Source organism: Hypomesus nipponensis, chromosome 14 (assembly GCF_054491055.1).
Source record: "Hypomesus nipponensis isolate SF chromosome 14, ASM5449105v1, whole genome shotgun sequence".
Lineage (NCBI taxonomy): Eukaryota > Metazoa > Chordata > Actinopteri > Osmeriformes > Osmeridae > Hypomesus > Hypomesus nipponensis.
In genome coordinates this window covers 20,455,013-20,476,425 of record NC_140374.1, presented here as the reverse complement: position 1 = coordinate 20,476,425, position 21,413 = coordinate 20,455,013, and the positions used below count along the sequence as shown (strand labels likewise).

Here is a 21,413-nt window from a genome sequence, read left to right as displayed (position 1 = left end):
ATCCAGATGTTATGAATGCTACATGCTGACAAGATATGTGATTTGTTGCTACTTTGAATTGCAATAATGTTGCACGAGAGAGCATGTTAACTACACTATGCAAACAAATGGGCAGTGAAATAAAACAACATTCTGCATGAGACACAGTTTCTGGTCCATTTTTCACTTTGAATTCCGTATATGATTTGTTCAAATACATTTAAGGGGTTCATGACGTGTACTGTACCAGAGATCAGATATAAGTAAACATGTAGCCACGTGGTCTTTAGATGTATAGACATCGGGGGAGGGATGCCCTATTAATTCACTACATTCCCAATTAATATACTCTGATTTATGTCCAACTGGTCTTCTCTGTAATCTAGAGTTGGCTTTAAAATTGCTGTGTAGTTTTCTCCATCCCGTTATTCTAAGGCTTTTTTCTGATTGGCTAACATGCTCTTTGATGTATTGCTCTTACAGGAAGCAGGGCTAACCCACAAACCACCGCGATAGTGACACAGTCCAAGACATCAGGAATGACTGTCATGGAATATCGCTCTCCAGATAAATGTTTCGATAGGGATTAAAGTACTGAAATTAATCAACGAGGTATGTTATTTGTTAAGTTTTGATGTGTAGTAGCCTACTTACAAAGGCCCCACTCCGTAAAGTATTGTTCAGTGGTGTCATACATTGTTGGAACCAGCAATTTGGTCAAATGTTTAATGTTATGTGTCCGTTACAATCTTTTGTTCTCAAACCAAAATTAAAAATGTATTTTTGGACTAATAACAGGATGTCAAAAAGGGTTGATGACGTCATGCGACTCTGTTGCGAGCTATCGGCCAACCAACAGATAAAAACCACGGTGAAAGGGTCAAGTAAGGGAGCCTTTGCGGCCGGTGGACTGGCCTTCGCCGGTGGCCTGGTTGGAGGGCCACTTGGAATCGCAGTAGGTGAGTGGACATTTTTGATTATCAGTGTCTCTGATCTAGATAGTGGGAAAAATAGCATGTGTACACAGAATATCAATCCACTTTTCCAAGTGATTTGTGCGAGACATGGACTTGGTAGGACTTCAGAATCAGAATTTGATTTTATCGCCATGTACGATTTCACAACACGGAATTTACTGAGGCAGGAAGGTGCATACAATAAACTTATTCGCACATGTTCTTTATTATGCACCGTCCTCTTTTTTCCTCCTTTTCGCCAGGGGGCGCTGTGGGGGGGCTGCTGGGCTGCTGGATGACCAGCGGCCAGTTCAAGCCTCTTCCTCAGATCATCATGGAGCTGTCCCTCCAACAACAGCAGAAGCTCTATGAGGATGTCATGGCCATCATGGGGGATGTCCAGTGGACTGATCTGGCCCAGCTGACTGCCCTAGTGATGGGCAACATCAGCCTTCAGCAACAGGTGACTGGAGCACTCCTTGGCTACTTAACCAAAGAACTCCAGGCAGAGGTACACTATGTGGACTAAGGAGCACTGTGTCAGACGGATATGAAACATTCTATCTCTGGGACTGAGAGGACCACAGTACCTGATACCAGAGAAAAAGATGATGATGGTCAAACCGCTTTGCACAAATCGAAAGCAGCAGGAAACAGGAACCAAGGGAGAATTACATTGACCGGGTTTTCCCAGATTCGTTAAGAAGCTATTAACGCTAAGAGCGTCTTAAGAACGTTCTAAGAGTGCCCTAGAACGCTCTTAAGATCTATATTTAGTCATTTAGCAGACGCTCTTAGCGACTTACAGTAAGTACAGGGACATTCCCCCGAGGCAAGTAGGGTGAAGTGCCTTGCCCAAGGACACAACATCATTTGGCTCGGCCGGGAATCGAACTGGCGACCTTCAAATTACTAGCCCGATTTCCTAACCACTCAGCCACCCAACTCCCAACAGAGACTTCACTGTTGTTTTAATGTTGGATAACATTTCACTCCAAACGTAACATCAGCTATGCCTTTGATGAAGTGAAACATGCTAGTGTTTTCTCTCCCTCTATTGGTGGATAATAGTTCTGAAGTAAGACGCCCATTACTGTGAATTTGATGTGAAGTTTGTTTTATGTCATTTCAATCCACTCAATTGTGAATGCTGCTCCTGTTGCAGCCAGTGAGTAAATTCAGTCTGCAGTTTTAAGCAGAACACTATGTACTACTTAGTTAGACCCTGTATACAATCCAGTGCCAAGTATAACTAGAATCATGATGCTATTTATTCTCTGTTATTGACAACTCTAAAAAAATACAGAAGGATTTTAAACGAGCAGAATAAAATCAGTCAACAAAAGACTGTGGTTTTGGATTGTTAAAATGTCCCTTTATTAGGCAGTAGCAACCTTTTCAGATTCAGAGTTCTCATACAGACCCATTCAAAAAAACACAGTAGAAAGACAAACAAGATATCCTATCCCACCACGACCGTCTCCTCATCCAGGAACTCATAGTACGGCACCTCCAGGTTGAGGGGCGCGGGCCCCTTCCTGATCCGGCCCGAGGCGTCATAGTGGGAGCCGTGACAGGGACAGTAGTAACCCCCGTAATCTCCGGAGTTGGCGATGGGGACGCAGCCCAAGTAGGTGTACACCCCGATGACGATGACCCACTCTGGGTTGGCCACGCGGTCCTTGTCGTGCTGGGGGTCCCGCAGCTCTGACAGATCCACCGCCGCCTCCGTAGCGATCTCTTTCTCCGTACGGTGGCGAACGAACAGAGGTTTGCCTCTCCACTTCAAGGTGACGTTCTTACCCTCCGGGATGTCCCCCAGCTTGACCTCGATCTTGGACAGGGCCAGGACGTCGGCAGAGGCGCTCATGGAGGACACGAACTGGGTGACCACGGTCTTGGCTGAGTAGACGGCCACGATGGAGAATCCGGCTGTCATCATGTAGGAGAAGGTTCTGCGGGCGTCGCCACTTTCCTGGGATGACGCCTTGGGATCCTGAACTTCTGGGCGTCGGTAGTCGGAGAAGTCAGGTATCTTGATGTCTGTGTGGGCCAGACGGACTCCACCAGAAGCTGTCAACGACAAGCACAACATGTTGGATGGGACAGCATGCGCCGACATTCCAGGGACAGGATGGGAAAAGTTCAAGGCCGTGATCCGCATTCCATCTGCACCGTTATATTAATGCCACAGGGGTAGCTCAGCTTATGACATAACAAGATAAGCTTATTACACTGTAAGTGGTACTGTTACTTGAATATCCTTATACACATGTGATAGCAGTTTTGTAAGCAACATGATATTGCTAAAGTTTTGTTTTACACTATTTAAGTGCCGAGTTTGTTAGCAGAGAACATATACTCGTTGTTATGTCATAATATGCAGCCGCCATGTCTGTAACATGAAGTTGGCTGGCTGATATAAACAAGACCTCCAAAGAGCCTTATGCGTCTGGATGTAGGCACCCACCTGCAGTTATTATCGTTGGATTCACCAGAACATAATGCTTTTTATATTTAGACATATTAGACACGGACTATCCAAGTCAATTGTCCACATATGTAAAGGCTACAGCGATAAGCTGGCAAAATTAAAATGCTTACAACAGGCAGCAGAGCCAGTCTTGAAAAACGCATCTCCCTTCACGGCTCCGGAGACCAGAGCTTTGATGGATCCACCTGTCACCTGGAAATACGGGGCCAAAGCCCCGGAGCGAGCAGCTAAAGTTATCATTATTTGTGGGTGAACACTTTACTTGTTGGAGGACGCACCGACCTTCCCTTCTGAGAAAAGTTTCTGTCCGTCCTTATGGGTATGTATGTTCCCATATTAGAACGTTTTGCGTAACATCCGGGAATACAAATGAGGGTAGGTATACATGTAACACTAGGTGTGTTCGACTTCATGCAGCGCCGGCGGCGCCGACAGCCGTCTGCAGCCGGCTGACTTGAAGCAGCCAATGGCATTCACTGCTTCAAGTCAGACAGTTGCAGCCGGCTCTTGGCGCTGCCGGTGCTGCATGAAGTCGAACACACCTATTATATGATATATTTGTTTCATATTTGCATCAACCTTTCTAACAAGGCTGGAAGCCTATCTCAAACACACATTGTTTTAGTTCATCCAAGATTGGAAAGATATATTTATATTTTTTTACAACCGTAGAAGACTTTCATTCCAATCAGGCAAATGTCATGTCAGTCTATTTATTGGGGTCCTCACGCTGTAAACATTCTAGCCGAAAATCATTCGAGCTAAGCTAGTTTACACAACTACACCGATACAGGATGGTTACGTGAGGGGAAAATATGAAAATACATCGCCGAAGAATATTTATCTTGGTCATTTTTGTGTATGTGGCATTCTCCCTATATTCTGCATACAATGTGTTTTTTAGCACTAGGGTCATTTCCCGTGTTCACAGAGTGGTGAAGAAAGCAGGTGCAACTTCAGGTATCATAAAAGGTAGATTGCTTGCTAGCTTAGTAGCTACCATAACCAACTGAGTCTGTTATTTTATTGTTACATTATATGTTATTACGAGGACAATGGTGTGTGACTGGTGTGTGAGTAGCCGATCTACTAAAATATTAATATAATGTGAAATGTAGACAGATGCCTTTATTTTAACTATTTATTGTCACAGTTGGCGTCAAGGCTGGAGTGGTTGCAGGTTCGTTTGCAGGGGACGAAGAGTGGAACCCGTGGCAAGAGGAGCAGGCGGATTATCTGTCTGCACTGAACAAGCGAAGAGAGGCTTTCAGACAATACCAAGAGCGCGTTGACAAAAACAGGCCCAAAAGATATAAAGTACAAATCTGGGGGAAAGCTGCTATAGGTATAGCAAAGCCATTCCGTCTTTCCACACATACAACCATGTCCTGTTGAAGACGGGTAGTTTGAATGTTATCTGTTACATGATCATTAACAAACAGTAACAAAATCGACACTGTCCCAATCAGATATAAATGAATGACACAGCAACAGATTTGTAACTTTTTCATGTTTAATCATCTTCTTACCTTCTTGCAGGACTTTATCTGTGGGAACATATATTGGAAGGTCCGCTGAATCCCAATGACAGAACTGCACAGTGGAGAGAAGGGGACGTTCAGGCAGGGAAGATCGATTTCAGGTAAGCCAAACCAATACATCTTAAAAGAACAGCTCTACGTTAATCTACAGTACACACACACACACCCTAAACATTTTCGCCTTTCTATTTCTCTCTCCCTGTAGTTTCTACACGGGCCCAGCAGTAGTCCAAGGGCATGTTCCTTTGGACACGGACAGTGTTGTTGTGGTGCTGAACGGCCGTGAGCAGCAGAAGATATCCTACGCCACCAGATGGCTCCAACATGTGCAGACCCTGGTCCAGGCTAACACGGAGGCCCACGTGGGGGTGGTTCTGCTGGGCAGCGAGCACTGCACCAACGACTGGATCAGGCCCTACTTGAAGAGTCACGGCGGCTTTGTGGATCTGCTGTTCCTGGTCTACGACAGCCCCTGGGTCAACAACAAGGATGTCTTTCAGTGGCCACTAGGAGTAGCCACGTAGGTCCACCTGTTGTCTCTCTGGGCTAACGTTTAAGTGTGTCTTTCTTAATCGATTTTTCTTGTCTAGCTGGATCTATCACATCGATTCAGACACAAAAATGATGTTTATTAGTTCTTGTAAAAACGACTACAATCTGCTTGTCTGGGTGTAGGTACAGACAGTTCCCTGTCGTCGCCCCGAACGCACACATGGTAAGCTCCAACAGGCCCTACCTCTGTAACTTCCTGGGAACCATCTACAAGAACTCCTCCAGGGAGACGCTGGTGGGCGTCCTGAAACAGGCCGGCCTGGAGAAGGACTGCATCATGACCGCTAGAGAGAAGTATGTCACTGGCCTAGCCTGTCACTGGAGCATTGTACCATTCCTTTCAAGGTTCAGTGGTTATCTTTATTGTCCCACGAGGTGGAATGTGTTTTGCAGTCAGGGTTTGCACAAGAACAGAATACGAAGGACAACTTTGACAACGACACAAACACAGTGTTTGCTTGTACTGTAAAACTGAGATTCATTCAAATACATATATTCCAAGTTCCTGTAAATCACCATTATAACTACTAAACAAAGTACTTCATTCCAGAGGTATGGGTATCACCTGGCCTTCTGTCTAACAAAACATTCAAGTTATCCTTGTGTGTATTTAGTCTAACCCTGTGACCAACTAGGCCTTCCTAGTAAAGTTAATTTGGTCTTGCCCCTTATCGCAAACATTCCTAATCAGACTGGGGTCCTCGTCTCTTCCCCCCAACGCCCCCACCCCACGTGTCTTTAGGTGGTTGCCCCAGGAGACCGCTGACAGCTTGAGGCGCTACCGGACAGCCCTGGCTCAGAGTGAGCTCACCCTCTGTCCCGTGGGCATCAACACCGAGTGCTACCGCATTTACGAGGCCTGCTCCTCCGGCTCCGTGCCAGTGGTAGAGGACATCATGACCCCCGGCGGCTGCTCAGCCGGGCCCAGCTCCCCACTACGCCTCCTCAAGGAGGCCCAAGCCCCCTTCATCTACATCCAGGACTGGAGGGAGCTGCCGGGCATCCTGGAGGAGGAGAGGAGGAGGAGCCCGCAGGAGAGGATGGAGAGGAGGCGGAGGCTGCTGGAGTGGTACAGCAACTTCCGGCTGCAGATGAAGGACAGGTTCACTGAGGTCTTGGAGGAGGCCTTCTTTAAAAACGTGTGAGAGGCCGCGGCCGGCAGAGAAACGTAAACTTGAGGTGCTTCAGTCTTTTTTGTTTGTGCAGAATATCAACCACGTTGTCTACAGCACTTTTCCCCACACACACCTTTAAACACTAATTAGGCATTACAAGGTGAACCGTGTATAGTACCGGGTGCAAAGTATTTTGTTTCATCCCAAATATTGCGTAGGCCTATACATGTTTTTCTAGTCAGTGGTCTATAGTCAGTGGTCTATCTTCAGATAAACTGCAGTCAGTAAAAATACAAAACTGTCATTATTACTTGTCACTCTCTCTGAAACGATGTACCTGTTTATCTATTAAAGCTTTTTTTTACAATATGTTGCAGTTGTCATTCTGTATGTTGATTTAAAGAGGCAAACGCAAACTACATCGCTTGTACGAAATAACGCTACGCTGGCATACACATTTTATAAGACAGACCACTAGATGGAGACAAGAGACTACAACCACCATGGCCTTGTGAGTACATGCTGTATCAAAGGTAATGCTTTTTTTTGTTTCTTTTTTGTTATTATTAAGAAACGCCAGAAGTCAGTGTTTCAAAGCCATTTGAAATGAGAAAGATAATGCATTATCCATTAGAAGAGACTTGGCACCAATCGTATGCACGTTTCTGAATGTATTAAAAAGTTCAATAACCATTTATTTAAGCTTCCTCGGTGGTTCTTCTGTCCCTCAGTCGAAGTAATTAGTTTTTTAAATCGTGAAAATAAACTTAAAGACAATAGGGACACACCCTGCAATTTCTCTATATTAAAAACCACCATAGACAACATGCCAGACCAAAACAATCCAATCCAAAAAATCCCGAAATACTATCCTGGGAATAATGAAAAACTGGTTTGAAAATTGTCAATGCCTGTCCTGTTATGCTATGTACAGTATGTGCCTTTCTTGATCCCTCCCTCTTCACTTCCAGGCAGGGAGTGAAGCTCCGGCAGCTGCGTGCTCTGCAGTTGGCCTGAGCTGGCTGGGACGCAGCGAGGTAGGAGTGTGGAAACTATAGAGAGCGAGGGAAGTCGGTAAAAGCAGACCAGTCAGCAACCATAGGATACTCTTGTTATGCCAAGTCTATCGACTACTCCCTCAACGAGAATGGCGCGATCTGTGCAAGACCTGCTTTAAAAAATTAATAACGTTTACGTAGTGTGAGTTTTGATTTGGCTATCGAAAGGCTATGCTGTTGCGCCCGCTCGACATCTCCGCTCTTCTTGCCGCGGCGCAGCCAACGTCTATCATTTTCCATTGACATCAAGATTCCACACCGACCTCAAACGCGTGGACGTAGGACAATGGACTAAATTTGTACTATTCGAGTCATTTTGTATAGAAAAGGGAGACAATTGTCTCAAATTTGAAAGTTATCTCGTGTTGGCTAGTTTCCGATATTCTGCCTGGGCTTTATTTGGGTTTGTGGAACACGACCGTGTGATGCAGTGGATGTTCAAGGCGTAAACCAATTGTTGACTAAAGTTTACAGACAGCGACCCACACTGAATCAGTCTGAAAATGTCGAATACACCGAAGTTCAAAAAGGATAAAGAAATCATAGCCGAGTATGAAAGTCAAGTTAAAGGTGAGTTATTGATTATGATTTAATGTAACATTGCAACGTAGCCTATAGGCTTAGTCTTGACATTATCAATAATTTCAACATTAATGCTATAGGTACGCTATTTCTTACAAGGAAACATGGAAAAGTAGCCACGATATTTTAAATACTTTGCTGGTCGATGAATTTAGGCTAAACGTGTATCTGAGTGCCATCTTGTTTCATATTACAGAATGCAGATGTAACCTTGATGTTTGCCGTAAATTATTTCATCAAACTTCATGGCTGCTTATCCTCCTGAGTCCTGCGTGGTTGAGCTCTTTTCCTTCTACTTAGTGCTTGTGAGCTCAATTGAACTATAGTGCTGTCTGTAGCTGTCTTGTCCTGCGTTCCCCCCGTTTAGATGTTATTTAAAGTACTAGTGTGTGTGTGTGTGTCTATAAGCTCTGCGCTCACATGTGGCGGTAGCAGCAACAGTAACCCCGGTTGCTGTAATCCTGCCGCAAGAACTGATTTGAATAGTCACTTTTTTTTATCTGCGGAGTTTGACGGCTGGTCCATAACAGGACTGACATTCCGGTTTAGATAAAACTTCTGGAATTAGAACGGCAGGTAGATAATCTAGCCTACTGTAAATATTATTCTACCCGCAACCTTTGAAACCCACGAAGAACGTCGATAGCCGAGTGTCTATCCTCTCGACACGGAGCAGAGGGGAAGAGACCGTTGCTGCTCCTAGGTAACCATGGGGATTGGCCTCCAGCCAGGGAAGTGTGTGCTCGAGCGCTGTTAGCAAGCAGGAGGAATATCATAGTATGGAATCTAATTCACGCCTCCACCAAACCTCCAATCCTGGGGGCAGAAGTGTGTGTTTGGGAGGGTGGTGGGGGGGGGGTGGGGGGGGGGGGGTGCGGGGCAGTTTGGGAAATTACTAGATTGTGTGTACTTGAGTTGCAACTCTCATTTGGCAGGAATGTGCCGCCCCTCCCCCCTGTCCTGTGATGACCAAGGTATTTCAGCCTGCAATAGACGGGTGATGCCGCGTCATGGGGAAGGGGGGGGGGGGGGGACATGCCTGCTGCGTGTCCTGCACAGCCGGCCAAATGGGGTAATAATAACACGCTGATTTAATGGTGAACAGGAAAAGTTCTTGGCATTTTACAATATTTGCATGGCACAGTAACTGACTATGTACTTTGGTCTCTTCTTTGCATTTCGAATCCTCCCAGTTGTGCCTTGACTGTAGCTCTACGACCATTTGAATGCCTGCATGGGCCATAAACTATGAGGTAATCTGAGACACAGATTTTCAGTATAACTGTTGATTAAGTAAATCAAATTGATTTAACACCTAAATGTCAGGAGGATGTGTCAAACTCCTCTACATGGACCTGAACAGTGTACTGGACTGAACCACTGGACTGGATTAGGGAGGGATAGGGATGCTGGTTTCACTGCACCGGTAAAGCCAGGGGCGAGTCTCCAACAGTCATCCATTATTTTTGAGCAAAGAAAGATGTTTGATATCTGCAGGTTCTCTCTCTCTCTTTCTCTCTCTCTCTCTCTCTCTCCCCCCCACCCCTCTCTCTCCCCACCCCTCTCTCTCTCCCTCCCCACCCCTCTCTCTCCCCCACCCCTCTCTCTCTCTCCCCCACCCCTCTCTCTCTCTCCCCCACCCCTCTCTCTCTCTCCCCCACCCCTCTCTCTCCCCCACCCCTCTCTCTCTCTCCCCCACCCCTCTCTCTCCCCACCCCTCTCTCTCTCCCTCCCCACCCCTCTCTCTCCCCCACCCCTCTCTCTCTCTCCCCCACCCCTCTCTCTCTCTCCCCCACCCCTCTCTCTCTCCCCCACCCCTCTCTCTCCCTCCCCCACCCCTCTCTCTCTCTCCCCCACCCCTCTCTCTCTCTCCCCCACCCCTCTCTCTCCCCCACCCCTCTCTCTCTCTCCCCCACCCCTCTCTCTCTCTCCCCCACCCCTCTCTCTCTCTCCCCCACCCCTCTCTCTCTCTCCCCCACCCCTCTCTCTCCCCCACCCCTCTCTCTCTCTCCCCCACCCCTCTCTCTCTCTCCCCCACCCCTCTCTCTCTCTCCCCCCACCCCTCTCTCTCCCCCACCCCTCTCTCTCCCCCACCCCTCTCTCTCCCCCACCCCTCTCTCTCCCTCTCTTTCTTCCTGACAGCCTTGCTGGGTCTGTTGGATTCTTCCAGCCTCTCAAGCGAATGACGATTATTCCAGTCAATAGTTTGGGAGTATTTAAATCCCCCGTCATTCTTCTGCAGCTTGACATTCTTCCTCTGTCGCCTGGCACCGTCCTCTGCCTAATCTGTCATTCACATGACACTCGCTTCTCAAGCATCTTCCAGGGGAAGCCTTTTCACTCCATTTAAATGGTACCAAACTCTGATTCTGCTTATTCAAGGTTAAGAAGAAAGCACGTCTTAACGCTGTTGTCTGCAAAACAGCCTACAGCTTAACAAGCATCAGGCTTCTACAATCTTTAATGTTCTTTTTTCTCTGTGTGTGTGTGTGTGTGTGTGTGTGTGTTTTGTCTAGTCTTGATTTTAAGGGTGTTTTATTTTCGTCAAGCGTCAGGTAAACAGAAGAGAATCAATGGTTGATGGATACAAGGCAAGCAAACACTGTTTTTGCCTTCCAGTTTTTTGTGGATAGTATTAGCATCTATTCTACACCATGTAGACGGCACCTCAGAACAATGTCGTCACATGTCACCGCCCGTGTGAGGCTGTCTGCCCAGAGAGGGAGCATGCTCCTGCTGTCTGCTGGTCAGTCCTTGGGTGACCTGAGGTTGGGACTCCGTCAGCCTGTCGCCATGGTTTCCACGAGCTGTTGACAGGTGCTCCGGACCCTGCCGTCGCTAAGGTTACCCCCATAGAGCACCCGCACCTTCCTGCCCCTTACACACAAGCACTCGCATAAACCACCACACACACACGCACACACACACACACACACACACACATACACACATAGCTACACACACATGCACTCCCCCCCCCCACACACACACACACACACATACACACATAGCTACACACACATGCACTCCCACACACACACACACACACACATACACACATAGCTACACACACATGCACTCCCACACACACACACATACACACATAGCACATGCACCCCCACACACACAATCATAAAAGATGGCCTTTGGGATGCCCCACTGGCTTTGCAGCAGGAGTCTTGGCCTCTTCACGTGACAGTGGTTGCTAGAATGACATGCAGGGAGCGAGAAAAATACATGCTGGTCTCACACATCCAGAAACTGGTACAACCCCACACTAGCAGAGACTGATGATGGCACAGTTGTGTTGTCATGTGACGTGTGCTACAGCTGTGTTGTCATGTGACGTGTGCTACAGTTGTGTTGTCATGTGACGTGTGCTACAGCTGTGTTGTCATGTGACGTGTGCTACAGCTGTGTTGTCATGTGATGTGTGCTACAGCTGTGTTGTCATGTGACGTGTGCTACAGCTGTGTTGTCATGTGATGTGTGCTACAGCTGTGTTGTCATGTGACGTGTGCTACAGCTGTGTTGTCATGTGATCCAACAACTTGCTCTTTATTGAGTCACATGCCCCAGCTGCAACGTCAAGATGAATCATTCTCATACCAGGCTTCTATCAGTTTCCAAGGTATAATTAGTTTTTCCTTTTTGTATTTTACTGTTAGGCCTTATTTTACCAGCTGATGTGTTTCTTTTTTAGTTTCTTAAGAGAAAAGAGCAGTGTGTATTTTTTGGGGCTTCACTGAGGACAACAGCTTCCATGCTAATGAGAGGAAACAGTGAAGAGATACGCTATCCCAGCCTACATGGTTTATTGTGGTGGTATTGACTTTCACTGATCTGTCACATAGACTAATAATGGGACAAACACTCTGCTCCTCTCCTGGGTTCAGGCCGGAGGACTCAGTAGTAGTATTTACTTGATACTTTATTACACACAATACAATACACGTTTTGGCATAATAGTTCTGCTCGCAGCGGCTCCCTGCCACACCCAACGGAGACACTGTCTAGACATCCGAGCAGAGAGCAGCGACGCATTCCCCCTGCAAGAACACAGAACCAAGGGTGGAGGCTGGGGAGGCTGGAGCCCGGTGAGGCTGGAGGCTGGGAAGGCTGGAGGCTGGGGAGGCGGAGGCAGAAGCAGTGAGCATCCTGTGTCGCACTAAGCAATGCAGAGTGCATCGATATCCTGTTTAAATAGCCTGCCCTGCTAAGAAGGTGTGCCCCCCCCGACTGCGTGATATGACGAGTTGCCTGACGCGCTAGGTCTGGGAGTCTCCTGCAGGAACCAGCCCCGCCTGACGGTGTGAAGCCCCGGTTAGGGTTAGGGTTAGCAGTGTTAGGGTTAGGGTTAGGGTTAGCAGTGTTAGGGTTAGGGTTAGGGTTAGCAGTGTTAGGGTTAGGGTTAGCAGTGTTAGGGTTAGGGTTAGGGTTAGGGTTAGCAGTGTTTACCAGGGTCACCGCCTCAGGACCTGATCGAAATCTCACACCTCGTTCCTGTTGCAGCACGCATGCACACACACACACATACTCCTCCTCACACCGACACTCTCTCCGCCTCACACACACTCTCTGCCTTTGCCTCACACACACTCTCTGCCTTTGCCTCACACACACACACACAGAAAGAGAAGCTCACACACTACCATCTGCCTCCCTCTACTTATACTGCAGAGTTTGTCACCTTGCCTTCCTGTGTCGTCTCTGTCTGTGGTATGGCTGTGTGTGTGTCGGTGTGTGTGTGTCTGTCGGTGTGTGTGTGTGTCGGTGTGTGTGTGTGTCGGTGTGTGTGTGTGTCGGTGTGTGTGTGTGTCGGTGTGTGTGTGTGTTTGTCGGGGCGTGGGGAGTTATTGACGGCACCATCTGTAGCTACTCGCCCTCTCTGCTGTTTAATAAACTCAGCCAAGTTCTGGCACGACCCCCCGTCCTATCTGAGGTTTTCTCTCCTGCCACAAAGGCCCCCAGGACCCCCCAGGACACAGGCCCCTCCCCGTGGATAAACCCCCAACGCCAGTCCCGGCCCCCCACCAGGCCTGGTCGCTCCCCGGACCAAACAATGGGAGGAGAACCCAAGTGGCCCTGTGTCAGAGGGGGGTCTGAGGAGAGTGGGGGAGAGCACAGTTATTGTCTTGGCTGTAACTGATACTGACAGACTGAATTTGGCTCTATAAAAAGGTCTTATCTAAGCCTTGCGCCTAACCTGTTTGCTGTTTTACCACCCGCAAGCACAGGGAGAGTCGGGGGAAGACTGAGGCGTGAAGGCAACGTTTTTGAGGGAAACTAAGAGGACTCGTGGGGGGGAGGGGGGGGGGGTATGGGGTGTGTGTGTGTATCTGAAGCAGGGTGTGTGGGTGTGTGTATGTGTGTATCTGAGGCAGGGTGGGTGTGTGTATGTGTGTGTGTATCTGAGGCAGGGTGTGTGTGTGCGTGTGTATCTGAGGCAGGGTGTGTGTGTGTGTGTGTATCTGAGGCAGGGTGGGTGTGTGTATGTGTGTGTGTATCTGAGGCAGGGTGTGTGTGTGCGTGTGTATCTGAGGCAGGGTGTGTGTGTGTGTGTGTATCTGAGGCAGGGTCTGTGTGTGTGTGTGTGTGTGTGTATCTGAGGCAGGGTGGGTGTGTGTATGTGTGTGTGTATCTGAGGCAGGGTGTGTGTGTGTGTGTGTGTATCTGAGGCAGGGTGTGTGTGTGTGTGTGTATCTGAGGCAGGGTGTGTGTGTGTGTGTGTATCTGAGGCAGGGTGTGTGTGTGTGTGTGTGTGTGTGTGTGTATCTGAGGCAGGGTGAGATCAGAGCAGGGAGAAGAACAACTTGGTAACTACTAGGTACAGCTCAGTGTCAGAGCCTCTGACTGCATATCAAGAGCTTGATGGCCTGAATCCCCCTGTGAATGTTGCTTTGGATAAATGCCAATCCATCATTATTAGGTGACTCATTTGATTCAGTGTGTGGGGCCCGTTCATGTGGTGGAAGTTAGCTCGAAGCTGTTTGTGTGTTTTGTGGTGAGAAGAGCTTTTCAAGATATGTAAACATCCTAGAAGTCAACCCCCCCCCCCCCCCCCTTTCTTATTTCCTCCATTTGCTTAAAACAATGTGACATCTGCCACTTTGGCTTCCTGCCTACTATAAATAAAGACTTACTGACCACGGCAATCTGTCCACAAGCTGTTGCTGCCCCACTCTGCTCTGCTCTGACTGCACAGGTAACTGCTCTCCTCCCATACCCTCCTCTGGTTGGTTAATGAACTTGATTATCCAGGCATGTCAACTGTCAGGTCACAAAGTCATCTGGTGCATTATTGATGTGTTCAGAGCCTTACCTAAGTGGCTGTCACCATGAGGAGACCGATCCTCTCAGCCGCAAACTAGGAGGATTCCCTCTGCTCACGCCCCAACCACTCCTCTACCTTCTCTATCAGTAACCACCCCCACCTTCCTTATCAATAATCACTGCTTTTGTTAGCTTTGATCTATTTTTGACCACTCATTTACCTTCTTTAACACTCAAGACTTAAGAGTGAAAAAGACACAGGCGTTTTCTGTTCCTGCTGTGTGGTGAATTGTCTCGACTGCCTGGAAAGTCTGTCTCCCGCTTGCTCCCAGCCTTCTGACTCTGGCCTCTCTCTCTGTCCCCTCACCCTCCTGCCCCCACACAGGCTAATGCCCCTCTGAACCGCCCCCAGTGTTAGAGAGAGGATAGCAGAGCCGTGTTTTATCATGCTGACCAGTCCCACCACGTCTGCCTTCATCTGCCCACCGGCCCTGATCCCTGGAGCTCCCAGGGGCCTCCAGCCGACCACCGATGACTTTGCTGAGAATGCTAAATGCTTACAGTGTTCACCCACCGCCTGGTCGCTATCTGTCTCCATCCCTTTCTCTGTCCACCATGGTGTGGGGAATACGCACTACTGTCCCACATGTTTACCCTGTAGAGTGTAGACAATAGACCAGTCCTGTAGTTTCCCCAGCCTCCGTTACCCTGGACTGCTCCTGGATCTCCACCCTCCCCTAACCTCTCACTCGCTTGACCTCCCCCTCCCCCTGTCCTCCTCCCCCTTCCTCCTCAGCGATGGAGAGGGGGTTTTTCTTGTGATCCTTCTGACCCCCCCCCTCCCCCTTTCCCTCTCTCCGTCTTTATCCCATGTTGACCTCCTGACCTGAGGAGGATGGGGAGCCCACTGCCACCCCACCCCCCGCCACCCCACCCCCCCAGGCAGAGCTGCTGCCAGGGAGATTAGACTGGCTGAAACTAGCACACTGCCTACGCTGCTTTGAGCTGGGATGGGCCTGGATTAGAGCTGAACTAGAGCTGAACTACAGCTGAACTACAGCTGGAACTACAGCTGGAACTAGAACTGAACTGGGTTGAGGCTGATATTGTACTGGAGCTGGGACTAAGGCTGGGGTGGGACTAAGGCTGGGGCTGGGACTAAGGCTGGGGCTGGGACTAAGGCTGGGGCTGGGACTAAGGCTGGGGCTGGGAAGGGGCACGTCTTGAAAAAAAAAAGCAGTGGTCATGGAGATGTCAGCCAAAGGTCAGGTCTCCTTTGTGTCTGCTAAGCCTGATTGATTATAGCTTGGAGCCAAGGAGCTGCCTGTCCTTTATCCCAGCACACAATGCTGTCTCATCAGCGGCGTCTCATGCAGGCTGGAGGTGGCCGTGCCTCTCTGTCTGCTTTACTGGTGTCCTACTTTCTCCAATCCCCATTTCTCTCTCAGCGGTTGTGCTGCTGTGGTCTCCTGTCGTTCCCTGCCCAGGACTTGTCTCAGTCTGGCTGGGAGCTGTGCTGCTGTGCCCCCCCCCCCCCCCCCCCACCAGCCTCTCCCCCCCCCCCCCGGCTCCCCTTCCCTGGAAGCTAGACACAGGGCTAAGCTTCCAGACCCGGACGGATGTGTGTGTGCATAGCAGACTACGGAAATAAGACCCGGTCACAGATAGAGATCTGTGTGCCATAGTCCACCCCCCACTCCTCTCACACGCACACACACACACTGTGTCCCCTGCAAGCGGTTACATATGGAGAAGCAGTTAGTCAGAGGCAAAGCCCTCCTTTGGTCATCTGTGATTCAAAGTCTCTGCTCTCCCCCCGGCCCCCCATCCCTCCCTCCCTCCCTTCCTTCATGCTATTTTAGGGCTGTGGTGTAGTAGGAGTCCTCTGCAATCAGGTCTCAATGATGCCTCCAAACTAGGCTGAACTCACTCCCAGACACTCAGACTAGATCTGCTGTTGGAGAGCAGGTCTACATGAAATCAGATGTACGTTGGAAGATGCCCTTTCCCTCCAACAGCTGCAGAAATACCCGGTCTGCACTCCCCATTGAGGACGTAGCTCACACGCTAAGTAAATGGTGACTACAGCTGAACCTGAAATAGCAGTTCTGCTATTCCATTGGGTGAGCCTCTTGGCTGTAGGATATGGACCATGGATAGATGTGGATCCAGTCAACATGCCTTAAGCTGAACTAGGTGGACATACCTACAGCTGACAGCTCTCCCTCTCCAGTCAGGACCTGCAGAGCGCTGGCCTTTGTCCTTTTCTGTCCCCTCTCCTCCACCCCCACCATGACCCTTGGCCTCTACTCGCTGACGATGCGGCCTCATTCGACCCCCCTGTGTGTGTGTGTGTGTGTGTGTGTGTGCCGGGTGATTTCCTGGTGGATGGAGCTTGTTGTGTCAGTGAATGGCCTTCAGCTTTGCTGCTGAATAATTCATCACTTGAAACCTTTACACGAGGTTAGGTAATGACTTCCTCGTTACATAATTGAAGGAACAAGCCCCTCTCACGTACTTGTCTTTATATACCTCGACACAGACACAGCCGGGAACACTGCAACGCTCAGGGCTGCTCCTGAAGACACCGGATACCTTTATATCTCACCGTTCCATCTGGCCCTTTTTGATGATGTCATGGTAGAACTGTACAGGGTAGTCAGGGATGCCAGCATGCAGTGTCACATGATCCAGGTGATGCAATGCAGTTCTTTAGAATTTCTGGTCACAAGGTTTCTTCCTCTGGGCCTCGCAAGTGTTTTTAAGGGGGCTAGGGGGATGTGTGGAGCGCTGTGTAATGTGTTCTGTCACTGTGCACTGGGACTTGCCTGGTTAAATAAAGGTTTAATAAATAAATAAAACGAGTACTAAGAGAGAAAGGTACTGTAGCGGCGCTGCAAAGGTAGGTGGCCTAGAAAGAGCCGATGGAAGACTGTCCTATACTAGAGTACTCTTCTCTCTCAGACTCAGGGAGCAGGGCTGGCAGGAGAACAGAGAGGAGGGGAGACTTCCTGCGTCTGATGAAGGCTGCTGGAGAGACCTGGAAATTGAGCACTAACTAGCAGACAGACTCTTTAACGGCAGAACCAGGGGCGCAATCACACGGGTATCTGGGAGAGCTTTCCTACTTGGGCCAGATGACAGAAACGTCGAGGTTGAGAAAGTTCCGCTCGTCATTTGCTTTTCACGATTGAAAGCCAACGCAAAGAATAATGAAGAAAATCGAGGAAATGGAATGCAGGGCTAAAGTGCCAATTTGTGTTGTAGCGACATGGCTGACTTGATGAATGCTGCTCTGTTGCATACACTTGTTAACACTGGTCCTCTGTCAGGTCTTTTTCTTTGTGGGTGTGTGTCTGTGTGTGTGTGTGTGTGTGTGTGTTTGTTTACTCAGATGCTTGTAGACAGGGGCAGCAATGTTGTGGTCATTTATCTTCCTTTTTAATCAGGCAGTGTGGAGGCAGCCTCTGTCTCCACAGGGGTCCTGTGATTTGTTCTTTTTAATGGCGTGTCAGGGCGGGGGGTGATGTATGGTCACCTGGCCTAGCGCGGCCTCGTGGAGAGTAGAGTTCTGAGGTATACACGTACACGCACACACTATACACACACACTCTGTGTGACTGATGGCCAAATGTGAATCTGCACCATAGAATAGCACCAGTCCTGTTTTTGCTGTCGTGTGGAGACACAAAGGAGAGTGTAAGGCGATATCCTGCTGCACCTCCCTCCCTCCCTCGCCTCCCTCGCCTCCCTCCCTCCCTCCCTCCCTCCCTCCCTCCCTCCCTCCCTCCCTCCCTCCCTCCCTCCCTCCCTCCCTCCCTCCCTCCCTCCCTCCCTCCCTCCCTCCCTCCCTCCCTCCCTCCCTCCCTCCCTCCCTCGCCTGTCTCCCTCCCTCCCTCGCCTGTCTCCCTCCCTCGCCTGTCTCCCTCCCTCGCCTGTCTCCCTTTCTCCCTCCTACACCCTTACACCCCAAAACTCCAGACTTCCTTTCGACCTGAATGAGGGGGAGCTTCTCATGACCCCTGGTGTGCTTGAGCAACCTGGGCCCCTCTCTCCTGTTCCTCCGTGTCCTGCCTGTCCGGCCCGTCCTCCACATGGCTGCTGTCTCACGTGGTGCGGAGGGTTGACACCTGGGAGAGCACAGCGCTCCTCAGACCAGCCCGCTCTCAGACTCGCCCTGTCCTGGACCGGGCAGTCCTGTCCACACGGGGGGACCCAGTGTGCCCCCCCCCTCTGTTAGCGTGTTGTCAGATGTGATGAGAAGCACTCCGCTACAGAGAGAAGGAGCCACTCAGTGTGTGGTCTGTGGATCCTGCCTGTCGATGCTGTCTGTTATGGTAGCTCTCTCTCTCTCTCTCTCTCTCTCCCACTCTCTCTCTCTCTCTCTCTCTCTCTCTCTCTCTCTCTCTCTCTCTCTCTCTCTCTTCCTCTCAATTTCCTTTTCCTGTTCTCTTCCTCTCTCCCTCGCCCGGTCTCTCCTCTCTCTGCTGTCGTGTGTCTGTGTGTGTCCCATCTCTCTGTAATACAGTAAAACTCCAGGGTCAAATCAGGCGCTGACAATCCCAATAATCCGATTGGCTATGGGGCTGTTAAATGGATTATGATGGTAATTGTACAATGAGACTGAGCCTCTATTGACAAACACACAAAGCAAACAAACATGCATAGATCCTATATTCACCCAGTAGACAAGGACACAGTGTTGGCTCATGTAAAAGCATTTCCACTGTAATCAATATTGCCTTTTAGACGAGGAAACCAATTTAGGTTTGTGTGCGAGTCTTTGGCTGTGTCCGTGACTTACAATGTCAGTACGACATGCTTTTTAGTACACGCTGGTGTGTGTGTATAGGTGTGTGTCTCCAGCTTTGCTAGCTCTCTCTGTCCAGCAGCTGCTCCTTTGGAGATAAAACTCCCATCCACACTGACCTACTCTCTCTCTCTCTCTCTCTCTCTCTCTCTCTCTCTCTCTCTCTCTCTCTCTCTCTATCTCTCTCTCTCATCCACACTGACCTGCTCCCTCTCTCTCTCTCTCTCTCACCCACACTGACCTGCTCCCTCACTCTCTCCACCTCTCTCTCTCTCTCTCTCTCTCTCTCTCTCACCCACACTGACCTGCTCCCTCTCTCTCTCTCTCTCTCTCTCTCTCACCCACACTGACCTGCTCCCTCTCTCTCTCTCTCTCTCTCTCTCTCTCTCTCTCTCTCTCTCTCTCTCTCTCTCTCTCTCACCCACACTGACCTGCTCCCTCTCTCTCTCTCTCTCTCTCTCTCTCTCTCTCTCTCTCTCTCTCTCTCTCTCTCTCTCATCCACACTGACCTGATCCCTCACTCCTTGCCTCTCAGAGACATCTCGCCCAGACTGAACTTTGCTGGGATTCTCATGAGCTGCAGGTCTAGGTAGCTGCAGGTCTAGGTAGCTGCAGGTCTAGGTAGCTGCAGGTCTAGGTAGCTGTAGGTCTAGCTAGCTGCAGGTCTAGCTAGCTGCAGGTCTAGGTAGCTGCAGGTCTAGCTAGCTGCAGGTCTAGGTAGCTGCAGGTCTAGCTAGCTGCAGGTCTAGGTAGCTGCAGGTCTAGCTAGCTGCAGGTCTAGCTAGCTGCAGGTCTAGGTAGCTGCAGGTCTAGGTAGCTGCTGGTCTTGAATAGGTCCAGTGTTCCTCCTCTGGTTGACCCTGCTGTTTGACTGAGCTCAATCAAAGACCTAAACCACACTTCCTGAGAGGGTCTGTTTCATGTGGGCCACAGCTGGAGGGGGAACACGGAGAGGGGATGGGAGGGAGGGAGGGAGGGAGGGGTGGTGAGGAATGAAAAGGAAAACACATGAGTAGAACACGTTGTTTTTCTTTGCTGTTTTGGGGATATGGTACAAATCATGGAGGAATGGGAAATGTTTCCCATGTGGTTTTACTCTAGTATTTGCTCTCGTCTGAAGTCCCCCGGATTAATGGACTTTCCTCCCCTGCCTAATGTTGACTGGTCTGGCCTGTCTCTCTGGCACACACATGCTGTGAGCCCAGACCGTCAAGACCGCATGTCAGGCAGCTGAGAAGCTCAAGTGGCACACCTTTGAGACATCGTGAAATGCATCCACGACTGTAACAACTGTACCACCAACACGGATACCTTTCTGCCTATCAGCTCACCTTGCGGACAGCTTTTGTATCACTTATCATACCCCATAATAACCTCAGAGGTTGAGTAACCCACCCACCCCACCCACCCACCCACCCCCGGTTGCCGCGGAGACAGGCGCTACCAAAAAGAACGACTCAATCATGTGAGTACTAGTCAGCTGATGTTGACGATTCATAGAAGAAAGAGGTTGTGGACTTCCAGACGTGTCTTGGGGGGTCTTGAGGAGACGGTCTACCTGGCGGCGTGGGGAGACTACGTCAGAGAGAGACAAGACAGCCCTGTGTGCTTGGTGTCTGGAGGTCCTGATTACTGATGCAGATATTGGATGGTAGCTAGTTGGCTAGCTGGCGCTGGGAGCTGTTTTTATTTTCCTTAGAACGTCGTCTCCCCAACATCAATATTTGCTCCTCTAAACATGCCTTTGATCTGACAATCATCTCGCGAGTCATAAGAAGGGATGAAAACAAGCCGAATTTTCTGCTGTTATTTTCAGTGTTTTTCTCTCGTCTGCTCTGTGGAGTCCAGGTGGACACATTCACTTGCTGTGATTGGTTAGAGAGAAGGGACAATGGCTGTGATTGGTGAAAGAGAAGGGACAATGGCTGTGATTGGTTAGAGAGAAGGGACAATGGCTGTGATTAGTTAGAGAGAAGGGACAAAGGCTGTGATTAGTTAGAGAGAAGGGACAAAGGCTGTGATTGGTTAGAGAGAAGGGACAATGGCTGTGATT

General features: G+C 49.5%; 4 protein-coding genes across 7 annotated transcripts in view; 3 read left to right on the top strand and 1 right to left on the bottom strand.

Annotated features, from left to right (window-relative positions):
* The first annotated feature begins 458 nt into the window (after positions 1-458).
* On the top strand, positions 459-2,304 carry LOC146259097 (protein C19orf12 homolog). Its single transcript, XM_084672831.1, has 3 exons — positions 459-591; positions 778-938; positions 1,199-2,304. The coding sequence occupies exons 2-3, from the start codon at positions 779-781 to the stop codon at positions 1,462-1,464; spliced, it is 426 nt and encodes a 141-aa protein (XP_084528957.1). The 5' UTR covers positions 459-591; position 778; the 3' UTR covers positions 1,465-2,304.
* On the bottom strand, positions 2,284-3,785 carry LOC146259096 (cytochrome b-c1 complex subunit Rieske, mitochondrial-like). The gene is made up of 2 exons (XM_084672830.1): positions 3,540-3,785; positions 2,284-3,008 (listed from the first exon to the last, which is right to left on the bottom strand). Exons 1-2 carry the CDS (start codon positions 3,667-3,669, stop codon positions 2,398-2,400), a joined length of 741 nt encoding a protein of 246 aa, XP_084528956.1. The 5' UTR covers positions 3,670-3,785; the 3' UTR covers positions 2,284-2,397.
* A 210-nt stretch (positions 3,786-3,995) lies between these two features.
* On the top strand, positions 3,996-7,004 carry rxylt1 (ribitol xylosyltransferase 1). 2 transcript variants are annotated; one of them, XM_084672345.1, is made up of 6 exons: positions 3,996-4,389; positions 4,583-4,774; positions 4,969-5,071; positions 5,176-5,490; positions 5,646-5,816; positions 6,265-7,004. In XM_084672345.1, exons 1-6 carry the CDS (start codon positions 4,245-4,247, stop codon positions 6,665-6,667), a joined length of 1,329 nt encoding a protein of 442 aa, XP_084528471.1. In that variant the 5' UTR covers positions 3,996-4,244; the 3' UTR covers positions 6,668-7,004. The 2 variants fall into 2 exon arrangements, with proteins under 2 accessions (XP_084528471.1, XP_084528470.1); XM_084672344.1 differs by having other exon boundaries at positions 4,005-4,401.
* A 633-nt stretch (positions 7,005-7,637) lies between these two features.
* Positions 7,638-21,413, top strand: part of srgap1a (SLIT-ROBO Rho GTPase activating protein 1a) — a 64,861-nt gene continuing 51,085 nt past the window's right edge. For 2 of the 3 annotated variants that reach the window (XM_084671545.1, XM_084671544.1), the window contains exon 1: positions 7,639-8,265. In XM_084671545.1, the coding sequence (XP_084527671.1) occupies positions 8,199-8,265 (67 nt within the window). In that variant the 5' untranslated portion in view covers positions 7,639-8,198. Of the gene's footprint in view, positions 8,266-21,413 lie in introns of all 3 variants that reach the window. The other variant, XM_084671546.1, reaches the window with a different exon arrangement.

Excerpts from the sequence above, each read along its gene's own strand:
- LOC146259097 (XM_084672831.1), top strand. The coding sequence starts at position 779 with ATGTCAAAAAGGGTTGATGACGTCATGCGACTCTGTTGCGAGCTATCG. Across the intron at positions 939-1,198 it reads GCCACTTGGAATCGCAGTAG|GGGGCGCTGTGGGGGGGCTG; the intron begins GTGAGTGGACAT and ends CCTTTTCGCCAG.
- LOC146259096 (XM_084672830.1), bottom strand. The coding sequence starts at position 3,669 with ATGATAACTTTAGCTGCTCGCTCCGGGGCTTTGGCCCCGTATTTCCAG. Across the intron at positions 3,009-3,539 it reads GACTGGCTCTGCTGCCTGTT|CTTCTGGTGGAGTCCGTCTG; the intron begins GTAAGCATTTTA and ends TGTCGTTGACAG.
- rxylt1 (XM_084672344.1), top strand. The coding sequence starts at position 4,245 with ATGAAAATACATCGCCGAAGAATATTTATCTTGGTCATTTTTGTGTAT. Across the intron at positions 4,775-4,968 it reads CTGGGGGAAAGCTGCTATAG|GACTTTATCTGTGGGAACAT; the intron begins GTATAGCAAAGC and ends ACCTTCTTGCAG. Across the intron at positions 5,817-6,264 it reads ATCATGACCGCTAGAGAGAA|GTGGTTGCCCCAGGAGACCG; the intron begins GTATGTCACTGG and ends ACGTGTCTTTAG.